This window comes from Schistocerca gregaria, chromosome 1 (assembly GCF_023897955.1).
Source record: "Schistocerca gregaria isolate iqSchGreg1 chromosome 1, iqSchGreg1.2, whole genome shotgun sequence".
Taxonomy (NCBI): domain Eukaryota; kingdom Metazoa; phylum Arthropoda; class Insecta; order Orthoptera; family Acrididae; genus Schistocerca; species Schistocerca gregaria.
In genome coordinates, this window is record NC_064920.1 from 362,560,822 (window position 1) to 362,579,451 (window position 18,630).

General features: G+C 42.1%; 1 protein-coding gene across 7 annotated transcripts in view; it reads left to right on the forward strand.

The window, feature by feature from the left end:
* The window catches only part of LOC126346425 (uncharacterized), an 80,928-nt gene that overhangs the window by 44,486 nt on the left and 17,812 nt on the right, over window positions 1-18,630 (forward strand). Inside the window, exon 1 of one of the 7 annotated variants that reach the window (XM_050002185.1) lies at window positions 7,282-7,383. The exons of 5 other annotated variants lie outside the window; for them this stretch is intronic. In XM_050002185.1, the coding sequence (XP_049858142.1) occupies window positions 7,299-7,383 (85 nt within the window). In that variant the 5' untranslated portion in view covers window positions 7,282-7,298. Of the gene's footprint in view, window positions 1-7,281; window positions 7,384-18,630 lie in introns of those variants that run through there. One more of the 7 variants, XM_050002193.1, reaches the window with a different exon arrangement.

Sequence of the window (18,630 nt, forward strand, 5' to 3'; positions counted from 1 at the left end):
AAACTGTGCCTCAGAACTTTCCTGAAACGTAGCCTTCATCCTGCAGCATTTCTTCAAGCTTCCTCTTGGCATTCCTTTTAGCACTTCTCGCTTCTTTGCTAACTTGAAGGGGGAATCTTTCAGCTTCATGCAGCTGTTGTCTGTTACACAGAAGCAATTGAACTTCCATATTGGAGCCACATTTTATGCCTAAATTTCTCGGGACGTGCAACCTTTCATTTGTATTCTGAGTGCCCCCATGAAGCCATTTACTAAGCAAAACAGGGTCACTCAGCTCTCTAAAATTTGGTTTTATTTTATTCGTAACAGTCTCAGGAAGAGAATGCTTATGATGGTATATTTGACCACTTTCTTTTGCTTTTTGGTAACCACACCAAGAATCTAATCCTTTAGGGCAAAGTCCGTGAACAGGGTGGTCATCTGTGGACAATTTGTGAAAGCAGATGGCACATACAGCTTATCGCATTGCTGTAACATCATTCGGAGGTGCAGTTCGTCTAATGGCCAGTCCCTAACAACCCTGAAGAAGGTCTGTTTCAGTTTCTGTCAATCTGCCTCGGGCAGACAAATTTTCCATCAGATCGCAACTTTCCTTTCATTCTCTTCGAGCTCCCTCAGTCTAGCACCCATACTGTTTTGTACCTGTCCACAACACTCAAGTTTTGTTACCAAGGTATCACCATAAACATTGAACTCATTAATTTTATTGAAAGCCATGGCCTAGGTACTTCGTATATCTAACGTTATAAACGGGCACCAACCACTGAAATATTTGTAAAGCTACATCACACTCCATACCTCCACTGTAACCATCATAATTCTTAGGACATTGATGTTCAATGTGTCCTTTGGTGTTAGCACGGCCGGTGTGGCAGTACTTAGATAAGCACTCAATATCAACAATTTTTCCATTCTCCAGAGAAGTAGCATTTACAACACCATTGTCCTCGACTTTGCCCCGTCCCATCAAGTGCAACAGCAATGTCCCTGGTTCCTCTAATATTTACAGCTTCTTCTACTGCGCGTTTCATAAATGCTTTAGACACAGCCGTCAAGGAACCTAAAAGTATTTTTATCTACTTGCCGAATCTACTGGGAGGACAAGGTCGGTCCATCAAACTAGAAACCGTTTGAGCAGCCTTTTCTCCTTTTCCTATTGCACGCATTGCATACAGTATCGCCGGGCGCGGTGGTCTCGCGGTTCTAGGCACGCAGTCCGGAACCGTGCGACTGCTACGGTCGCAGGTTCGAATCCTGCCTCGGGCATGGATGTGTGTGATGTCCTTAGGTTAGTTAGGTTTAAGTAGTTCTAAGTTCTAGGGGAATGATGACCACAGCAGTTGAGCCCCATAGTGCTCAGAGCCATTTGAACCGTACAGTATCTTCAAATTCACTCCATATGAATTATGCACAATGTTCGAAGTCATTTTCGAGGTAGATCTAGTGCACGATCTACGCAGAACAACTAATTTTGACGCTAAACCTTTCCTGCTACATTGTTGTTAAGTTATTTCCAGTTACTTTTAACAGTGTGGCTTGGTTTGTTTGTGAACTGGTTACCACGGAATTACCTTTTATTGAATTTCTTGATTCGTGGCATAGTTCGTATTTATTGCACACTAAAGGATATGTACTTCCACAAATATTCGTAGTACTTGAGCAACAAACATTCAGTAACAGGCGGACAAACTGCTTCAGCGAAACAAAAGTAATTAGTAGCAAAGATAATCATTTACAGACACTAGAAACCTACACTGTTACCGACGTATACAATGTATGATACGTATAATCGCTGGAAACAGAAAGTTCACAGTTCTTTTCGAAATAATAGTGGGTTCTGTAACAGAAATAAAGGGGGCGTGGCGGCGTACATGACTGTAACTTTAAAATTTGGTATCTATAGGTCATTTTTGATTTGAAACCCTACAATGTATACATCAATCTAATCAGGAAATACTATAGAATTTAATAAAAGCATAAAAAATTCGATTTTTCCACCATTTGTAAGAACCCCGTATCCTTAAGTGCCAGGCAGAGGGTTCGTACAGCCACTTTCAGCCTATTTGTCGACCCATTAAATTCTTGTAACTGGGAGTCACAGTCAGGTGCAATTTTGAAAAATGACTTGATGCATAGTGTACACGAATAATGATTTGATATGATTCATGCAAAAGATGTTAACAACAGCAGCTAAAATTAAAGGCCCAACTTACGGATGTGATGATGACGTGCCTCGTATATGCTACATGATTTTTAGATTTTGACATGTACTGAAGCATAATTATTTTCATATGGTTATGATCACACGGCCGAAATTGTATTAATGGGTTGCACAAATAAATAATTTTACGGTCAAAAGTTGAATGTATCATTCACAAAACTACTCGATCGTTCCACGTGGCAAGAATGAATTCCTAAATCTTTCCGTCCTAGCTACATCTACATCTACATGGATACTCTGCAAATCATATTCAAGTGCCTGGCATAGGGTTCTTGCACCACCTTCACAATTCTCTATTATTCCAATCTCGTATAGCGCGCGGAAAGAGTGAACACCTATGTCTTTCCGTACAAGCTCTGGTTTTCCTTATTTTATTGTAGTGATCGTATCTCCCTGTATAGGTAGGTGCCAGCAAAATATTTTCACATTCGGAGGAGAAAGGTGGTGATTGGAATTTCGTGAGAAGATTTCGTCGCAACGAAAAACGCCTTTCTTTTAATGATGTCCAGCCCAAATCCTGTATCATTTCTGTGACACTCTCTCCCATATTTCGTGATAATACAAAACGTGCTGCCTTTCTTTGAACTTTTTCGATGTACTCCGTCAGTCCTACCTGGTAAGGATCCCACATCGCGTAGCAGTATTTTAAAAGAGGACGGGCAAGGGTAGTGCACGCAGTCTCATTAGTAGATCTGTTACATTTTCTAGTGTGCCCTGACAATAAGAGGCAGTCTTTGGTTATCCTTCCCCAGAACATTTTATGTGTGTCCTTCCAATTTAAGTTGTTTGTAATTGTAATACCTAGGTATTTACTTGAATTTTCGGGTTTTAGATTAGACTGATTTATCGTGTAACCGAAATTTAACGAGTTCCTTTTAGCACTCATTAAACATTTCATTTCTTTCCTCTACACTAAAAGTAATAAAAAAAAACGATCTTGATCGCTTGGTATGAACTAAGTATAGAGTGGTCATTGTTTTTTTCGTAATATTCCAAGTACACTTGGATCAGAACAACAAAGTGATTGACAGAGACACGGAAAGCAAAGATGTCGGTTCGCCTTCAACTGCGTGCCAATAAGGTCTTTGCAGCAAAAGGTGTTAAATTCACCACTGAATTCCTTCGTATTCATTTTCGTTAACGTGCAATACTGAACTGGCCTTCAACGTTCATAATAGCGTTGTCACTTTTCTACTTTCTTTCAATATTAACTGTGGACATTTCTCTACGTGTTACACAATATCAGCACAAAGAAACTAGGTATGTGATGAAATTGTATAACAGCAGTTACGTTAGTCTTTCGTGAAGCGATGAGGCAGCGGCGAAGTAAATAGTTGTGATCAAACGCGTTCTGCGGTTTATTGTCGCTTTGGTCTTTCTTTTGTAAACGACTAAGTGATAATCACGTTGCTATTCTCTCAGTTTATGGTTAGAATCTTTTACGTAACAAAGATAACATTGGAAAGGATGATTTTGGAAAAAGAAACATAGGAAATTACTGGGGTACTACATTTTTTCTTTTGCGAGTCATCAGTCTTCGGACAGATTTGATGCGGCCCACCAATAATTCCATTCATTTGCCAACCTCTTCGTCTCAGAATGCGAAACTTAACACCCTACAACCTCAGTTACTTGTTGGATGTATTCTGATCTCTGTCTTCCCCTTCAGTTTGTCCCCTTACATAGGCATCCACTTCCGTGAAAGTAATTCCTTCACTTTTCAACAAACGTAATATTATCCTGTAATTTCTTCTTATCAGTGATTACATACTGTACATTCATTTCTTCGCCGATTCTGGAGAAAACCCTCTCATCTCCTATCTTATCAGTCCCTCTACATTTCAACGTACTTCTACCACATCTCATCTCAAACGCATCAAGTCTCCTCTATTGCCGGCCGGAGTGGACGAGCGGTTCTAGGCACTACAGTCTGGAGCCGCGCGACCGCTACGGTCGCAGGTTCGAATCCTGCCTCGGGCATGGTTGTGTGTTATGTCCTTAGTGTAGTTAGATTTAAAGCTCTATGGGACTGATGACCTCAGATGTTAAGTCACATAGTGCTCAGAGTCATTTGATTTTTCTCCTCTTTTCCAGTTTTCCCACAGTCCATGATTCTCTACTATATAGCGCTGTGCTCCAAACATACACCTCAGAAATTTCTTCCTCACAATAAGGTTAGTCCGCGAACCCACGCGAATTGTAAATGGTTGCGAAAACACACTTGACCTCTTAGCCACAAACAATCCAGAGCTGATAGAGAGCATCATGACTGATACAGGGATTAGTGATCACAAGGTTGTTGTAGCTAGGCTCAGTACCATTTCTTCCAAATCCATCAGAAACCAACGCAAAATAATTTTATTTAAAAAAGCGGATAAAGTGTCACTAGAAGCCTTCCTAAAAGACAATTTCCATTCCTTCCGAACTGACTATGCGAATGTAGACGAGATGTGGCTCAAATTCAAAGATATAGTAGCAACAGCAATTGAGATATTCATACCTCATAAATTGGTAAGAGATGGAACGGATCCCCCGTGGTACACAAAAAAGGTCCGAACGCTGTTGCAGAGGCAACGGAAAAAGCATGCGAAGTTCAGAAGAACGCGAAATCCCGAAGATGGGCTAAAATTTACAGACGCGCGAAATTTGGCACGTACTTCAATGCGAGATGCCTTTAATAGGTTGCACAACGAAACATTGTCTCGAAATTTGGTAGAAAATCCGAAGAAATTCTGGTCGTATGTAAAGTACACAAGCGGCAAGACGCAGTCAATACCTTCGCTGCGCAGTGCCGATGGTACTGTTATCGACGACTGTGCCGCTAAAGCGGAGTTATTGAACGCAGTTTTCCGAAATTCCTTCACCAGGGAAGACGAATGGAATATTCCAGAACTTGAAACACGAACATCTGCTAGCATGAGTTTCTTAGAAGTAGATACCTTAGGGGTTGCGAAGCAACTCAAATCGCTTGATACGGGCAAGTCTTCAGGTCCAGATTGTATACCGATTAGGTTCCTTTCAGATTACGCTGATACTATAGCTCCCTACTTAGCACTCATATACAACCGCACGCTCACCGGTAGATCTGTGCCTACAGATTGGAAAATTGCGCAGGTCGCACCAGTGTTCAAGAAGGGTAGTAGGAGTAATCCATTTAACTACAGACCTATGTCATTGACGTCGGTTTTCAGTAGGGTTTTGGAGCATATACTGTATTCAAACATTATGAATCACCTCGAAGGGAACGATCTATTGACACGTAATCAGCATGGCTTCAGAAAACATCGCTCTTGTCCAACGCAGCTAGCTCTTTATTCGCACGAAGTAATGGCTGCTATCGACAGGGGATCTCAAGTTGATTCCGCATTTCTAGATTTCCTCATAAGCGACTTCTAATCAAGCTGCGGAGCTATGGGGTATCGTCTCAGTTGTGCGACTGGATTCGTGATTTCCTGTCAGGAAGGTCGCACTTCGTAGTAATAGACGGCAAATCATCGAGTAAAACTGAAGTGATATCAGGTGTTCCCCAGGGAAGCGTCCTGGGACCTCTGCTGTTCCTGATCTATATAAATGACCTGTGTGACAATCTGAGCAGTTCTCTTAGATTGTTCGCAGATGATGCTGTAATTTACCGTCTAGTAAGGTCATCCGAAGACCAGTATCAGTTGCAAAGCGATTTAGAAAAGATTGCTGTATGGTGTGTCGGGTGACAGTTGACGCTAAATAACGAAAAGTGTGAGATGATCCACATGAGTTCCAAAAGAAATCCGTTGGAATTCGATTACTCGATAAATAGTACAATTCTCAAGGCTGTCAATTCAACTAAGTACTTGGGTGTTAAAATTACGAATAACTTCAGTTGGAAAGACCACATAGATAATATTGTGGGGAAGGCGAGCCAAAGGTTGCGTTTCATTGGCAGGACACTTAGAAGATGCAACAAGTCCACTAAAGAGACAGCTTACACTACAGTCGTTCGTCCTCTGTTAGAATATTGCTGCGCGGTGTGGGATCCTTACCAGGTGGGATTGACGGAGGACATCGAAAGGGTGCAAAAAAGGGCAGCTCGTTTTGTATTATCACGTTATAAGGGAGATAGTGTGGCAGATATGATACACGAGTTGGGATGGAAGTCATTACAGCATAGACGTTTTTCGTCGCGGCGAGACCTTTTTACGAAATTTCAGTCACCAACTTTCTCTTCCGAATGCGAAAATATTTTGTTGAGCCCAACCTACATAGGTAGGAATGATCATCAAAATAAAATAAGAGAAATCAGAGCTCGAAGAGAAAGGGTTAGGTGTTCGTTTTTCCCGCTCGCTGTTCGGGAGTGGAATAGTAGAGAGATAGTATGATTGTGGTTCGATGAACCCTCTGCGAAGCACTTAAATGTGAGTTGCAGAGTAGTCATGCAGATGTTGAAGGTCGATGTTGGCCAGGAATTCCCTGTTTGCATTTTTATGTTACCCGTACTTCGCCTGTGACGTGTTTGCTTCCGAGTTAACGAAAGTCCTTTACTTACTCTGCTTCGAGGTTATCATTTTGGTGTTAAGTTTACTGCGTATACCATATATGATACTAATCCTTAGATTATTTCATTCAACGTATCTTCCGATTCTTCTTCACTTTCACTATATTAATACTTAAAAACCTTAAATTGTAATATTTATATTGTTTCTCTTGTTTTCAATAGATCTTTCCCTTCGAGGTGATGCATAATGTTTGAATACAGTATATGCTCCAAAACCCTACTGCAAACCGACGTTAATGATATAGGTCTGTAGTTCGATGGATTACTCCTACTACCCTTCTTAAACACTGGTGTGACCTGCGCAGTTTTCCAATCTCGGAGGAGAAAATCGCTGACAGAAATTTCTCGAACAGAGTAGAGTGCAAGGGAAATCAGTATACGGTAGGCGCTCGCTGTGGGATGGTTTTCTTGACCTGTGGCCACGTAGAGCCCTTCCAGTGAGTGGAGGCGGCCTGGGCGTCAGAGCGCGTTCCAGGTAGCAGCCGCGGCTGCGGGTATAAAGCGCGGGGCGGTGCCGGCCATCGCCAGTCCACGGCTGACCGCGCCATGGCCACCTCCTGCACTCCGAGGACCGCCGTCCTGCTGCTGCTGCTGCTGCTGGCTGCCGCCACGGCGCGCCCAGAGCACAAGGGTGAGTCTCCCGCCGTGTCTCGCCGAGACGCACCTCAGCTTCATACATTCCGCTTAATGGGCGTACCCTTTCGCGACTAAGACCATTCACGTTCAGCAGTATTTTTTAACTTTAACTCTATTTCACATGACACAAGGCTTCTTTAAATGAATCATTCGCTTTCAGAGCTTGATTTTAGCTTTAGTACTACACATAAAAATATGACTGATGCATGAATAGAACCGTATAATCACCGAGATCGCCTTTTGCACTCTACAAATGTTCTGTGAGTGACCCTTGGAAACCTCACAGTTCATAAAAGAAACTGTCATGCAGTATAAAATGACTTTTATCTTAATAATATGAATATTTATACAGGGTGTTAGAAAAAGGTACGGCCAAACTTTCAGCAAACATTCCTCACACACAAATAAAGAAAAGATGTTCTGTGCAAATGTGTCCGGAAACGCTTAATTTCCATGTTAGAGCTCATTTTAGTTTCGTCCACCTACGCTCAATGGAGCACGTTCTCATGATTTCATACGGGATACTCTACCTGTACTGCTAGAACATGTGCCTTTACAAGAACGACACAACATGTGGTTCATGCGCGATGGAGCTCCTGCACATTTCAGTCGAAGTGTTCGTACGCTTCTCAATAACAGATTCGGTGACCGATGGATTGGTAGAGGCGGACCAATTCCATGGCCTCCACGCTCTCCTGACCTCAACCCTCTTGAATTTCATTTATGGGGGCATTTGAAAGCTCTTTTCTACACAACCCCGGTACCAAATTTAGAGACTCTTCGTGCTCGTATTGTGGACGGCTGTGATACAATACGCCATTCTCCAGGGCTGCATCAGGGCACCATGGATTCCATGCGACGGAGGGTGGATGCATGTATCCTCGCCAACGGAGGACATTTTGAACATTTCCTGTAACAAAGTGTTTGAAGTCACGCTGGTACGTTCTGTTGCTGTGTGTTTCCATTCCATGATTAATGTGATTTGAAGAGCAGTAATAAAATGAGCTCTAACATGGAAAGTAAGCGTTTCCGGACACATGTCCACATAACATATTTTCTTTCTTTGTGTGTGAGGAATGTTTGCTGAAAGTTTGGCCGTACCTTTTTGTAACACCCTGTATATGTTTTTGGAGCAAGAGATTGATTTTTGGTTGAAATGGCTCTGAGCACTATGGGACTCAACTGCTGTGGTCATCAGTCTCCTAGAACTTAGAACTACTTAAACCTAACTAACCTAAGGACATCACACACATCCATGCCCGAGGCAGGATTCGAACCTGCGGTCGCGCGGTTCCAGATTGTAGGGCCTAGAACCGCTCGGCCACCGCGGCCAGCGACTGATTTTTGATTGAGATTTTTACTATAATTCGTAACTGGTACCTGAATTTTGGTTGCTGTCTCCTTGAATGATCAGCTTCTGTACCAGTTGGTGACGTATTATAATTTGGAGGAAGTTATTGTCCTTTAAATTTTAAAATACGACTCTGTTAGTTACTTGGCCGTATTGCGGATAGCTTTGAGCCAAAGTTTTCGTAGCTTTTCATACCATTTCAGACCAATGTTGTAAGTAAATAAGATCGAACAGAAATCTGCTTTTCCTGGGAAAAGGAGATTGCTTGGCACACGAACTTCTTTCATACTACACGCCCTGCTACATCAAAATTGGTCAGTGGAGGTCAGCACCATATTGTTGTACAAGAACATAATCCAATTACTGTAACTAAGAAATTATGAGAGGTTGTTACTTATTGAATGAAAACTACAGAGAATTCATTTCTTTTCCTGTATTTTAGTGAACTTTGTACACTTACAATTCTGTCGATTTATAGACGGTGACGACAATGAAGTTCACCTCCTTTTCCAAAAACGAGATATTTCTATTCTTCACTTCCAGAAAATTTGTATACATAATTATTTGGCAACTCTTACAAATACTTCACTCGGTTTTATCACTAAAATATCAATTTTCATTTTCTGAGCCGGTGCCTAGCAACACGCCCACTTTCCACAAGATACAGATCAACAGTCCTCTTTCTTTTTAATAAGTCATTTTTTTAGAGTCCATACTCAACGATTCACAACTAGTTTTGTTGCGGGGATTCTGCGCTAAAGAGTTTCTTGCTGTCCAGCTGCGCTTCACTTTACTTCAAGTACTTTTTGAATCACATTTACATTTACGGCATTAACATACATTACTGAGCTTCTCAGAATAAAATCAGGCACAAATTAGTTTAAAAAAAGTAGTGAGACACGCATAACATTACACCCTCTGGACACAAGACATATTTCCTTGCGGTATTGAGGTTCGTTTCGTACTTCGTGTAGCAACATTCTATTAACGCGCTGGGACATCTGATCTTTTCCTGTGTACTTGGCTGTGAGGGTACGTAAACAGAATCCTTAATGTAACCCTGAACGAAAAAGTCGCAAGGCGCTAGGTTAGGCGACCCTAGGAGGACAAGGCAACAGAGGCACATCGTCTTCTTTAGTATGCTCAATAGAGCAATGTGGAAGTACATCGTTTAGGACGCAACGAACATCGGTGCTCCAGTGAGGGGGTGCCCCGACCAGTTGGAGGATGGAAATCTGGGAATCAGCGTCAGTTTTGGAAACAAGCACAACTGCAACATATCATGGTAAGAGGTACCCTTCCAAGTCTTCTCACAGAAGAAAAATGGCCCGTACAAGTTCGTCTGTCACATTGCGCAGTAAACATTAGCCTTCGGCGAATTTTGTTCCGGCGCCGAAATTTCAAGATGATTTTTCTTTCCCCATGCTCTTACATTGTGGCAATTAAACTTTACAGGTAAAAGGAAGGTAACCTCTTCACTGAATATCACCATCGAGGCGAAATGTTAATCGTCAAGTACTACCTACGTTGTGGTGGAAAAATTGAAGGAACCAACTATGTCTTCCGATTTTAATTGTTGTAAGAGCTGCAGGCCGCACAGTTTGAAATGCAACCGCCGCCGCAAAACGTTACAATTTGTTGAATGCGGTCTTCCAAATTCGAGACTTTTTGCACTGCCTACAAAACTTTTTCCTCGCCCTCTCCACGGATGCACATGACACATTCTATACCGGAACTTCTCTGTTTATGGACACAACCAGTGTCCCTAAATTGTCGATATCAAAGACCAATCCTCCTCTTACATGGCTATTCTTCTCCATAACTTCTTCTGAATGCATACTACACTGCCATAAAAGATAAGCACCCGCTTGTTCCAACATACAAAAGCTTGTCGCTATTTTGTCAACAGTCGGCCCAAAGCAAACTCGGTGAGTTAACGGCCCTATTCACGCATCATTCACATCTGTACATGTAATATTTCGAAAAATGTAGCACTTTGAAAACGATTGAATCATTAAAGTAGCGCTGCCGAATAACACATTCCAGAAGACAACGTTCGCACCGTCACACACTCAGCTCCTTTGATTAACGCCCTAAAAACTCTAACAACACATTCCAAGGACTCATAAAACAAAAACACGTTGGACAATGCATCCTCGCCATACGTTAAAATCGTCCGCTTCTGTCAAAACAAACTAAATTTTGTAAAACCAGTTACGCTGCTATGGGTATTTTTTATTTGACCTTTAGGCTTGTTTCCGCTATACAGCCGTCATCAGGTTATCTGTAATAGACGTTTGATAAATTTTGGTACGTTTGTTGCATAACAAGACTTGTTTATGGATAATATCATGAAACCTTGTTGAATTTTGTACTTTGTTTGATTTTGCCATTTTACTTCCTATGCGTATAAGGTGCAAAACGTTCTCCATTATATTATATGACATACAGCAAATTGCATACTTCAAATATTTTTAAAGTTTTTAGTGTGGGTGTCGACAAGCTGATCATGACATTGCCTCTCGAAATGTGTTTTTTATATTAAAGCGATTGAATGCTAGCAATTATTGACGATGAAGCATAGCATCATCAACCTCACATTCGACGAATGGATAATAATATTAAATCATCCATTATTCATTATATTTTTGTTGTGTTTTATTGTTTTTGGATTCATTTGCTACTTTATCTATTTTAGTTGTCCCACATAAATTATATAGTAATGTACCGCGTAACCTTTGAATTCGAACTAAGAATACTACAAAAATAAAATATTTCGTTGGTTGTCCGTAGATATGGTTCTGGGAACAGAGGATACTTTTGTGTTAATATCACACAGAAGACACAAAATAACTTTTCAAACTGTTTTTATTTTTCTCGGTCCATAACTTTACTCCGAGTAAGTAGTTGCATTTAAATATATTGCTTGTCTTACGGTAATGTTGAATACGGCGCATTGTGGTAATGTTAACCACGTCGCATCGTAGTGGCGACATGGTGGATATTTAATAATGGAGTACCAATTATGGAACAGTCTTCCGTTGCTTTCATTCACTTCCCGGTGTCGTCTCCTTCACCGAAGAGAAGGAGACAAAAAGAATTCGTAGAGAGTAATATAAATCGTTACTATACTTTAACGGTAGTGGTGCAATATATTTAATATTTATACATTGATATGTTTCATTACCACACAGGTATTATACAGTCCAAAAACTATCACTGTTTGATGATATTCCAACTTTGTAAAGTATGTAATGTGAAATGAGGTAAGTTAAGTCATACCAAGAGATTACACAGTGTAACACCAAAGTATTTTAAGCTGACGATTTAATAAAACTTCCATAGTACTTTATATTCAGGACTCATTTAATATTATAAAATAGTAGCCAGAGATAAATTTGTACTACGCTACCAACGAGTGTCGCAATTCGCAGATCTACATAGCACATGAAGTACGTTCGATTTCTCATTACTCATCTAGTTCACTGAACAGAATTCGAAACTTTTCTGTCTACATCTGTTCTCCTCAAGCCATCTTACGACGTGTGGTGGAGTGTGGGATACTTCGGGTGCTACTATCATAATCCCCACCACCAACACGACCTTCCCGCTTCACCTGTCGCACAACCTTTAATTTCTGGAAATAATATGATTCCAGACTCTTCCTGAAATACACCCTCTCGCAATTTCAACTTGATACACAACGGCTGTCTTGTAGCGCCTACACCTGCAGTTTTTTGGGCAACTCCGTTACACTCTCCCGTTTACTAAATGACCTTATGACGAAAGGCTCCGCTCCTCTTTGGATCGTTCTTGTACTTCTATTAGCCCATGATAAAGGTCTCAGACTGATGAGTGTTACTTAAGAATCGGTAGAACTTGTATTTTGTAAGGCTCTGCTTTTCATTTCCCTTTAGGTCGAAGCGGGCCGTTATTCCCAGGTGTTGTGCGGTTGTTACAGTTTCCTGCGATTATTGCAAATAGTGTAATAAACAGTATCAAATTTCTTCGCTTGTTTGTACACAGTGTGTTACATTTACTCAGGTTTCGGTTCAACTGCCAGTTCCTCCACCCATCGTCAGTTCTCTGCAGATCGTAGCGCGGCGTAGCCACTCGGTATAGGGCGCCTTGCCACGGTTTGTGCAGCTGCCCCGTCGGAGGTTCGCGTTCTCCCTCGGGAATGGATGTGTGTTGTCCTTAGCGTAAGTTAGTTTAAGTTAGATTTTTTTTTTTTTTTTTTTTTTTTTTTTTTTTTTTGTCATCAGTCTACTGACTGGTTTGATGCGGCCCGCCACGAATTCCTTTCCTGTGCTAACCTCTTCATCTCAGAGTAGCACTTGCAACGTACGTCCTCAATTATTTGCTTGACGTATTCCAATCTCTGTTTTCCTCTACAGTTATTGCCCTCTACAACTACCTTTAGTACCATGGAAGTCATTCCCTCATGTCTTAGCAGATGTCCTATCATCCTGTCCCTTCTCCTTATCAGTGTTTTCCACATATTCCTTTCCTCTCCGATTCTGTGTAGAATCTCCTCATTCCTTACCTTATCAGTCCACCTAATTTTCAACATTCATCTATAGCACCACATCTCAAATGCTTCGATTCTCTTCTGTTCCAGTTTTCCCACAGTCCATGTTTCGCTACCATACAATGCTGTACTCCAGACGTACATCCTCAGAAATTTCCTCCTCAAATTAAGGCCGGTATTTGATATTAGTAGACTTCTCTTGGCCAGAAATGCCTTTTTTGCCATAGCGAGTCTGCTTTTGATGTCCGTCATTGGTTATTTTACTGCCTAGGTAGCAGAATTCCTTAACTTCATTGACTTCGTGACCACCAATCCTGATGTTACGTTTCTCGCTGTTCTCATTTCTACTACTTCTCATTACCTTCGTCTTTCTCCGATTTACTCTCAAACCATACTGTGTACTCATTAGACTGTTCATTCCGTTCAGCAGGTCATTTAATTCTTCTTCACTTTCACTCAGGATAGCAATGTCATAAGCGAATCGTATCATTGATATCCTTTCACCTTGTATTTTAATTCCACTCCTGAACCTTTCTTTTATTTTCATCATTGTTTCCTCGATGTACAGATTGAAGAGTAGGGGCGATAGGCTACAGCCTTGTCTTACACCCTTCTTAATACGAGCACTTCGTTCTTGATCGTTCACTCTTATTATTCCCTCTTGGTTGTTGTACATATTGTATATGACCCGTCTCTCCCTATGGCTTACCTCTACTTTTTTCAGAATCTCGAACAGCATGCACCATTTTATATTGTCGAACGCTTTTTCCAGGTAGACAAATCCTATGAACGTGTCTTGATTTTTCTTTAGCCTTGCTTCCATTATTAGCCGTAACGTCAGAATGGCCTCTCTCGTGCCTTTACTTTTAGTAAAGCCAAACTGATCGTCACCTAGCGCATCCTCAATTTTATTTTCCATTCTTCTGTATATTATTCTTGTAAGCAGCTTCGATGCATGAGCTGTTAAGCTGACTGTGCGATAATTCTCGCACTTGTCAGCTCTTGCCGTCTTCGGAATTGTGTGGATGATGCTTTTCCGAAAGTCAGATGGTATGCCGCCAGACTCATATATTCTACACACCAACGTGAATAGTCGTTTTGTTGCCACTTCCCCTAATGATTTTAGAAATTCTGATGGAATGTTATCTATCCCTTCTGCCTTACTTGACCGTAAGTCCTCCAAAGCTCTTTTAAATTCCGATTCTAATACTGGATCCCCTATCTCTTCTAAATCGACTACTGTTTCTTCCTCTATCACATCAGACAAATCTTCACCCTCATAAAGGCTTACAGTGTATTCCTTCCACCTATCTGCTCTCTCCTCTGCATTTAACAGTGGAATTCCCGTTGCACTCTTAATGTTACGACCGTTGCTTTTAATGCCACCAAAGGTTGTTTTGACTTTCCTGTATGCTGAGTCTGTCCTTCCGACAATCATATCTTTTTCGATGTCTTCACATTTTTCCTCCAGCCATTTCGTCTTAGTTTCCCTGCACTTCCTATTTATTTCATTCCTCAGCGACTTGTATTTCTGTATTCTTGATTTTCCCGGAACAGTGTTTGTACTTCCTCCTTTCATCAATCAACTGAAGTATTTCTTCTGTTACCCACGGTTTCTTCAAAAAAATGGTTCAAATGGCTCTGAGCACTATGGGACTCAACTGCTGTGGTCATTAGTCCCCTAGAACTTAGAACTACTTAAACCTAACTAACCTAAGGACATCACACACATCCATGCCCGAGGCAGGATTCGAACCTGCGACCGTAGCAGTCGTACGGTTCCGGACTGCACGCCTAGAACATGCTTTCTTCGCAGCTACCTTCTTTGTACCTATGTTTTCCTTCCCAACTCCTGTGATGGCCCTTCTTAGAGATGTCCATTCCTCTTCAACTGTGCTGCCTACTGCGCTATTCCTTATTGCTGTATCTATAGCGTTAGAGAACTTCAAACGTATCTCGTCATTCCTTATAACTTCCGTATCCCACTTCTTTGCGTATTGATTCTTCCTGACTAATGTCTTGAACTTCAGCCTACTCTTCATCACTACTATATTGTGATCTGAGTCTATATCTGCTCCTGGTTGCGCCTTACAATCCAGTATCTGATTTCGGAACCTCTGTCTGACCATGATGTAATCTAATTGAAATCTTCCCGTATCTCCCGGCCTTTTCCAAGTATACCTCCTCCTCTTGTGATTCTTGAACAGGGTATTCGCTATTACTAGCTGAAACTTGTTACAGAACTCAATTAGTCTTTCTCCTCTTTCAATCCTCGTCCTAAGCCCATATTCTCCTGTAACCTTTTCGTCTCCTCCTTCCCCTATAACTGCATTCCAGTCGCCCATGACTATTAGATTTTCGTTCCCCTTCACATACTGCATTACTCTTTCAATATCCTCATACACTTTCTCTATCTGTTCATCTTCAGCTTGCGACGTCGGCATGTATACCTGAACAACATCGACTTGTAAAATTCAAAATTAAGATGATGTTGATCGCCTTTTTCGACAGCAAAATCGAGGAAGTCGATGAACACCAGTGACTGTCGCTCGGTCTCCTGATCGTACTGGTAGCACCAGATCTCATTTGCTGTAACGATGCCGAGCTCCAGTAACGAGTGACCACGGTACTTCGATCGATTCCATAAGAAGCGTATGCTGACAGTTTCCAGCAGCCTTACAACCGCTGTCAGAAGTTTACTGTAGCTAGCGGTGATTATTTTGAAAGTCAGTAAAGGGCTTCTGTTCCTAACAACTGTTTCACTGTGTTTATTTACGGCAAGAATTCACAGAGATACATACTGAAGGAAAACGCCCAAAGTTGTTTTGAAAATATTAAAAACTCAAATCCAGAATACTAATATTCCACATTCCGTTGTAAACCAGCTTTTGAATTTCTAGGCCATTATCAGTCAGCACAAAGCTGGTTCACTTTTAAATGTAAAATAAATATCACTGTGTATGTCAGGCTATAGTATGGTTATGTCCCTCCAGTCCAGGTACTGACGTAATATTCCATAAATATCATATTCAGAATACTGGAAACATATACAATTCATTCTTAGGCAGTATCTGCACATCAAAACAAATGCCAACGTAACCATTAAAACAGCGTTGTGACATAGAATGAAAGCTTTCACGTCCGGATGACATAGCTGCTGGTAAACGTTTTGGGATGTGAGGTTTTGATCCAAGAAACTCTTCCGTTCCTGAAGTTTCGTCCAGGACTGCGCTGGACATCTTCAGCGGAAGAGCGCCTCTGAAGATATCCAGCGCAGTCCTGTACGAAACGTCAGGAACGGAAGTGTTTCTTGGATCACGGCCTCAAATCCTGAAAGGCTTACCAGGAGCAACGTTGTGACAAATCGATCCATGCAGCTTTCTGCAGGCTCTCTTTTAGAGAAGTCAAGAACATTGAGGAGAGTGATATCTTTCTATTCCTAGGGCGACGTGGAAATTTCAGATTTACAATAACGTCGTCAGAAGGATGTGTTTCGTGCTATACACACTCTGACCACCCGACTCCACCACCTTCGCGATGCAAGTATCAAGTAAGAAACCTCTACCTTACGTCAAAGGGTGTTAACGATCGAAAACACAACGTTTCTCGCCAAGGAGGAATGAAATCCCATGAACCTGAATTTGATAGAACCACCAAGGCCGTTGTAAAAGCTGTCAGTACTGCATGTGTACCCGAGATGCACGGAAAGTGCGGTGCCGCATAGAATGGGGAAACCGGAAGGCCTGTTACCACACGAATAGCAGAGTCAGGGCGCTATGTTCGACTGGGGCTGCAAAATCAATAGCTACTAGTGGAACGCAAATGCGATTCTGGGGAGGCTATTAAGTTTCAGAAAGCCCGAGTATTTTCGAGACACTCATCTATGGGGCCATATGCAAATAGGAGAAGCAACTAAAATCCTGAAGCAGCCTGACAACATGGGTAGAGAGAGGACGTTCTGGCAGCCCACAGTGAGATTGCAGGCCACCAGCATCATAGGACTGTGCGGAGAGCAGATTAACAAACAGCGCTTGAAAAGCTGTCGTGGTTGCTCTACGAGTAACAGAAGGAAAACTCAGTTCCATATAGCCTGCCACGTCCCCTCCAACCCCCCCCCCCCCCCATCTCAGCGCTCTCTCTCCCTCTATCTTTCTCTCTCTCTCTCTTTCCTTACACCACCCAGCGATATTTTACGACCAATAAAATCCAAGAAATTTGACATCGATGGTGTTATGGATCCGTTAAAAAGGTAATGTACGGAAGCACCAATTATACAACTAACTACAATACATTGATGTGACAAAAGTCATGGGAAACATCCTAACATTGTGCCGAAAAATTTTTTGCCAGGCTTAGTGCAGCAGCTCGACGTGGCATGGACTCAACAAATTGTTGGAAGTCCCCTACAGAAATATTGAGCCATGCTGCACCTTTAGCCGTGCCGTGTCGTTGCCGGTGGAGGGTTTTGTGCAGGAAATGACCTGTCGATTATGTCCCATAAATATTCGACGGGATTCACGTAGGGCGATGTGGATGAAAAAAGCATTCGCTAGAGTTACCCTGAATGTACTTAAAACCAGTCGTGAACAGTTGTGGCCCGGTGACATGACATCGTTGTTTGGCAACACGAAGTCTATGAATGGCTGCCGATGGCTTCCAAGTAGTCGAATATAGCCATTTCCAGTCAATGATCATTTCAGTCGGATCAGGGGGCCCTGTCCTCGCATATAATCACAGTCAACACTATTAAGGAGCCGCCACCAGCTTGCGCAGTATGTTGTTGACAGCTTGGGTCCCTGGATTCGTGGCGTCTGCGCCATACCTACCATATACTGTTACCAACTGAAATCGGGACTCATCTGACCAAACCAGGGTTTTTCAGTTGTCCATGGTCCAATCGATATGGTCACGAGGCCAGGAGGGGCGCTACAGGCGATGTCAAGTTGTTACCAAAGGCACTCGCGCCAGTCGTCAATTGCCATAGCCCGTTAACGTCAAATTTCGCCAAACTGTCCTAACGGATACGTCCCACATTGATTTCTGCTGTTATTTTACGCAGTGTTGTTGTCGGTTAGCACTGAAATCTCTACGGAAATGCCGCTGCTCTCAGTCGTAGAGGGAAGGCCGCCGGCCACTGCATTGTCCGTGTTGAGAAGAAACGCCTGAAATTTGGTATTCTCAACACACTCTTGACACTGTGGATGTCGTAATATCGAATTTCCAAACGGTTTCCTCAATGCCCTATGCGTCTAGCTCCACCTACCAAAGTCTGTTCAAAGACTGTTAATTTCCGCCGTGCGGCCATAATCGCGTCGGAAACATTTTCACGTGAATTAACTGAGTATAAACGACGGCTCCGC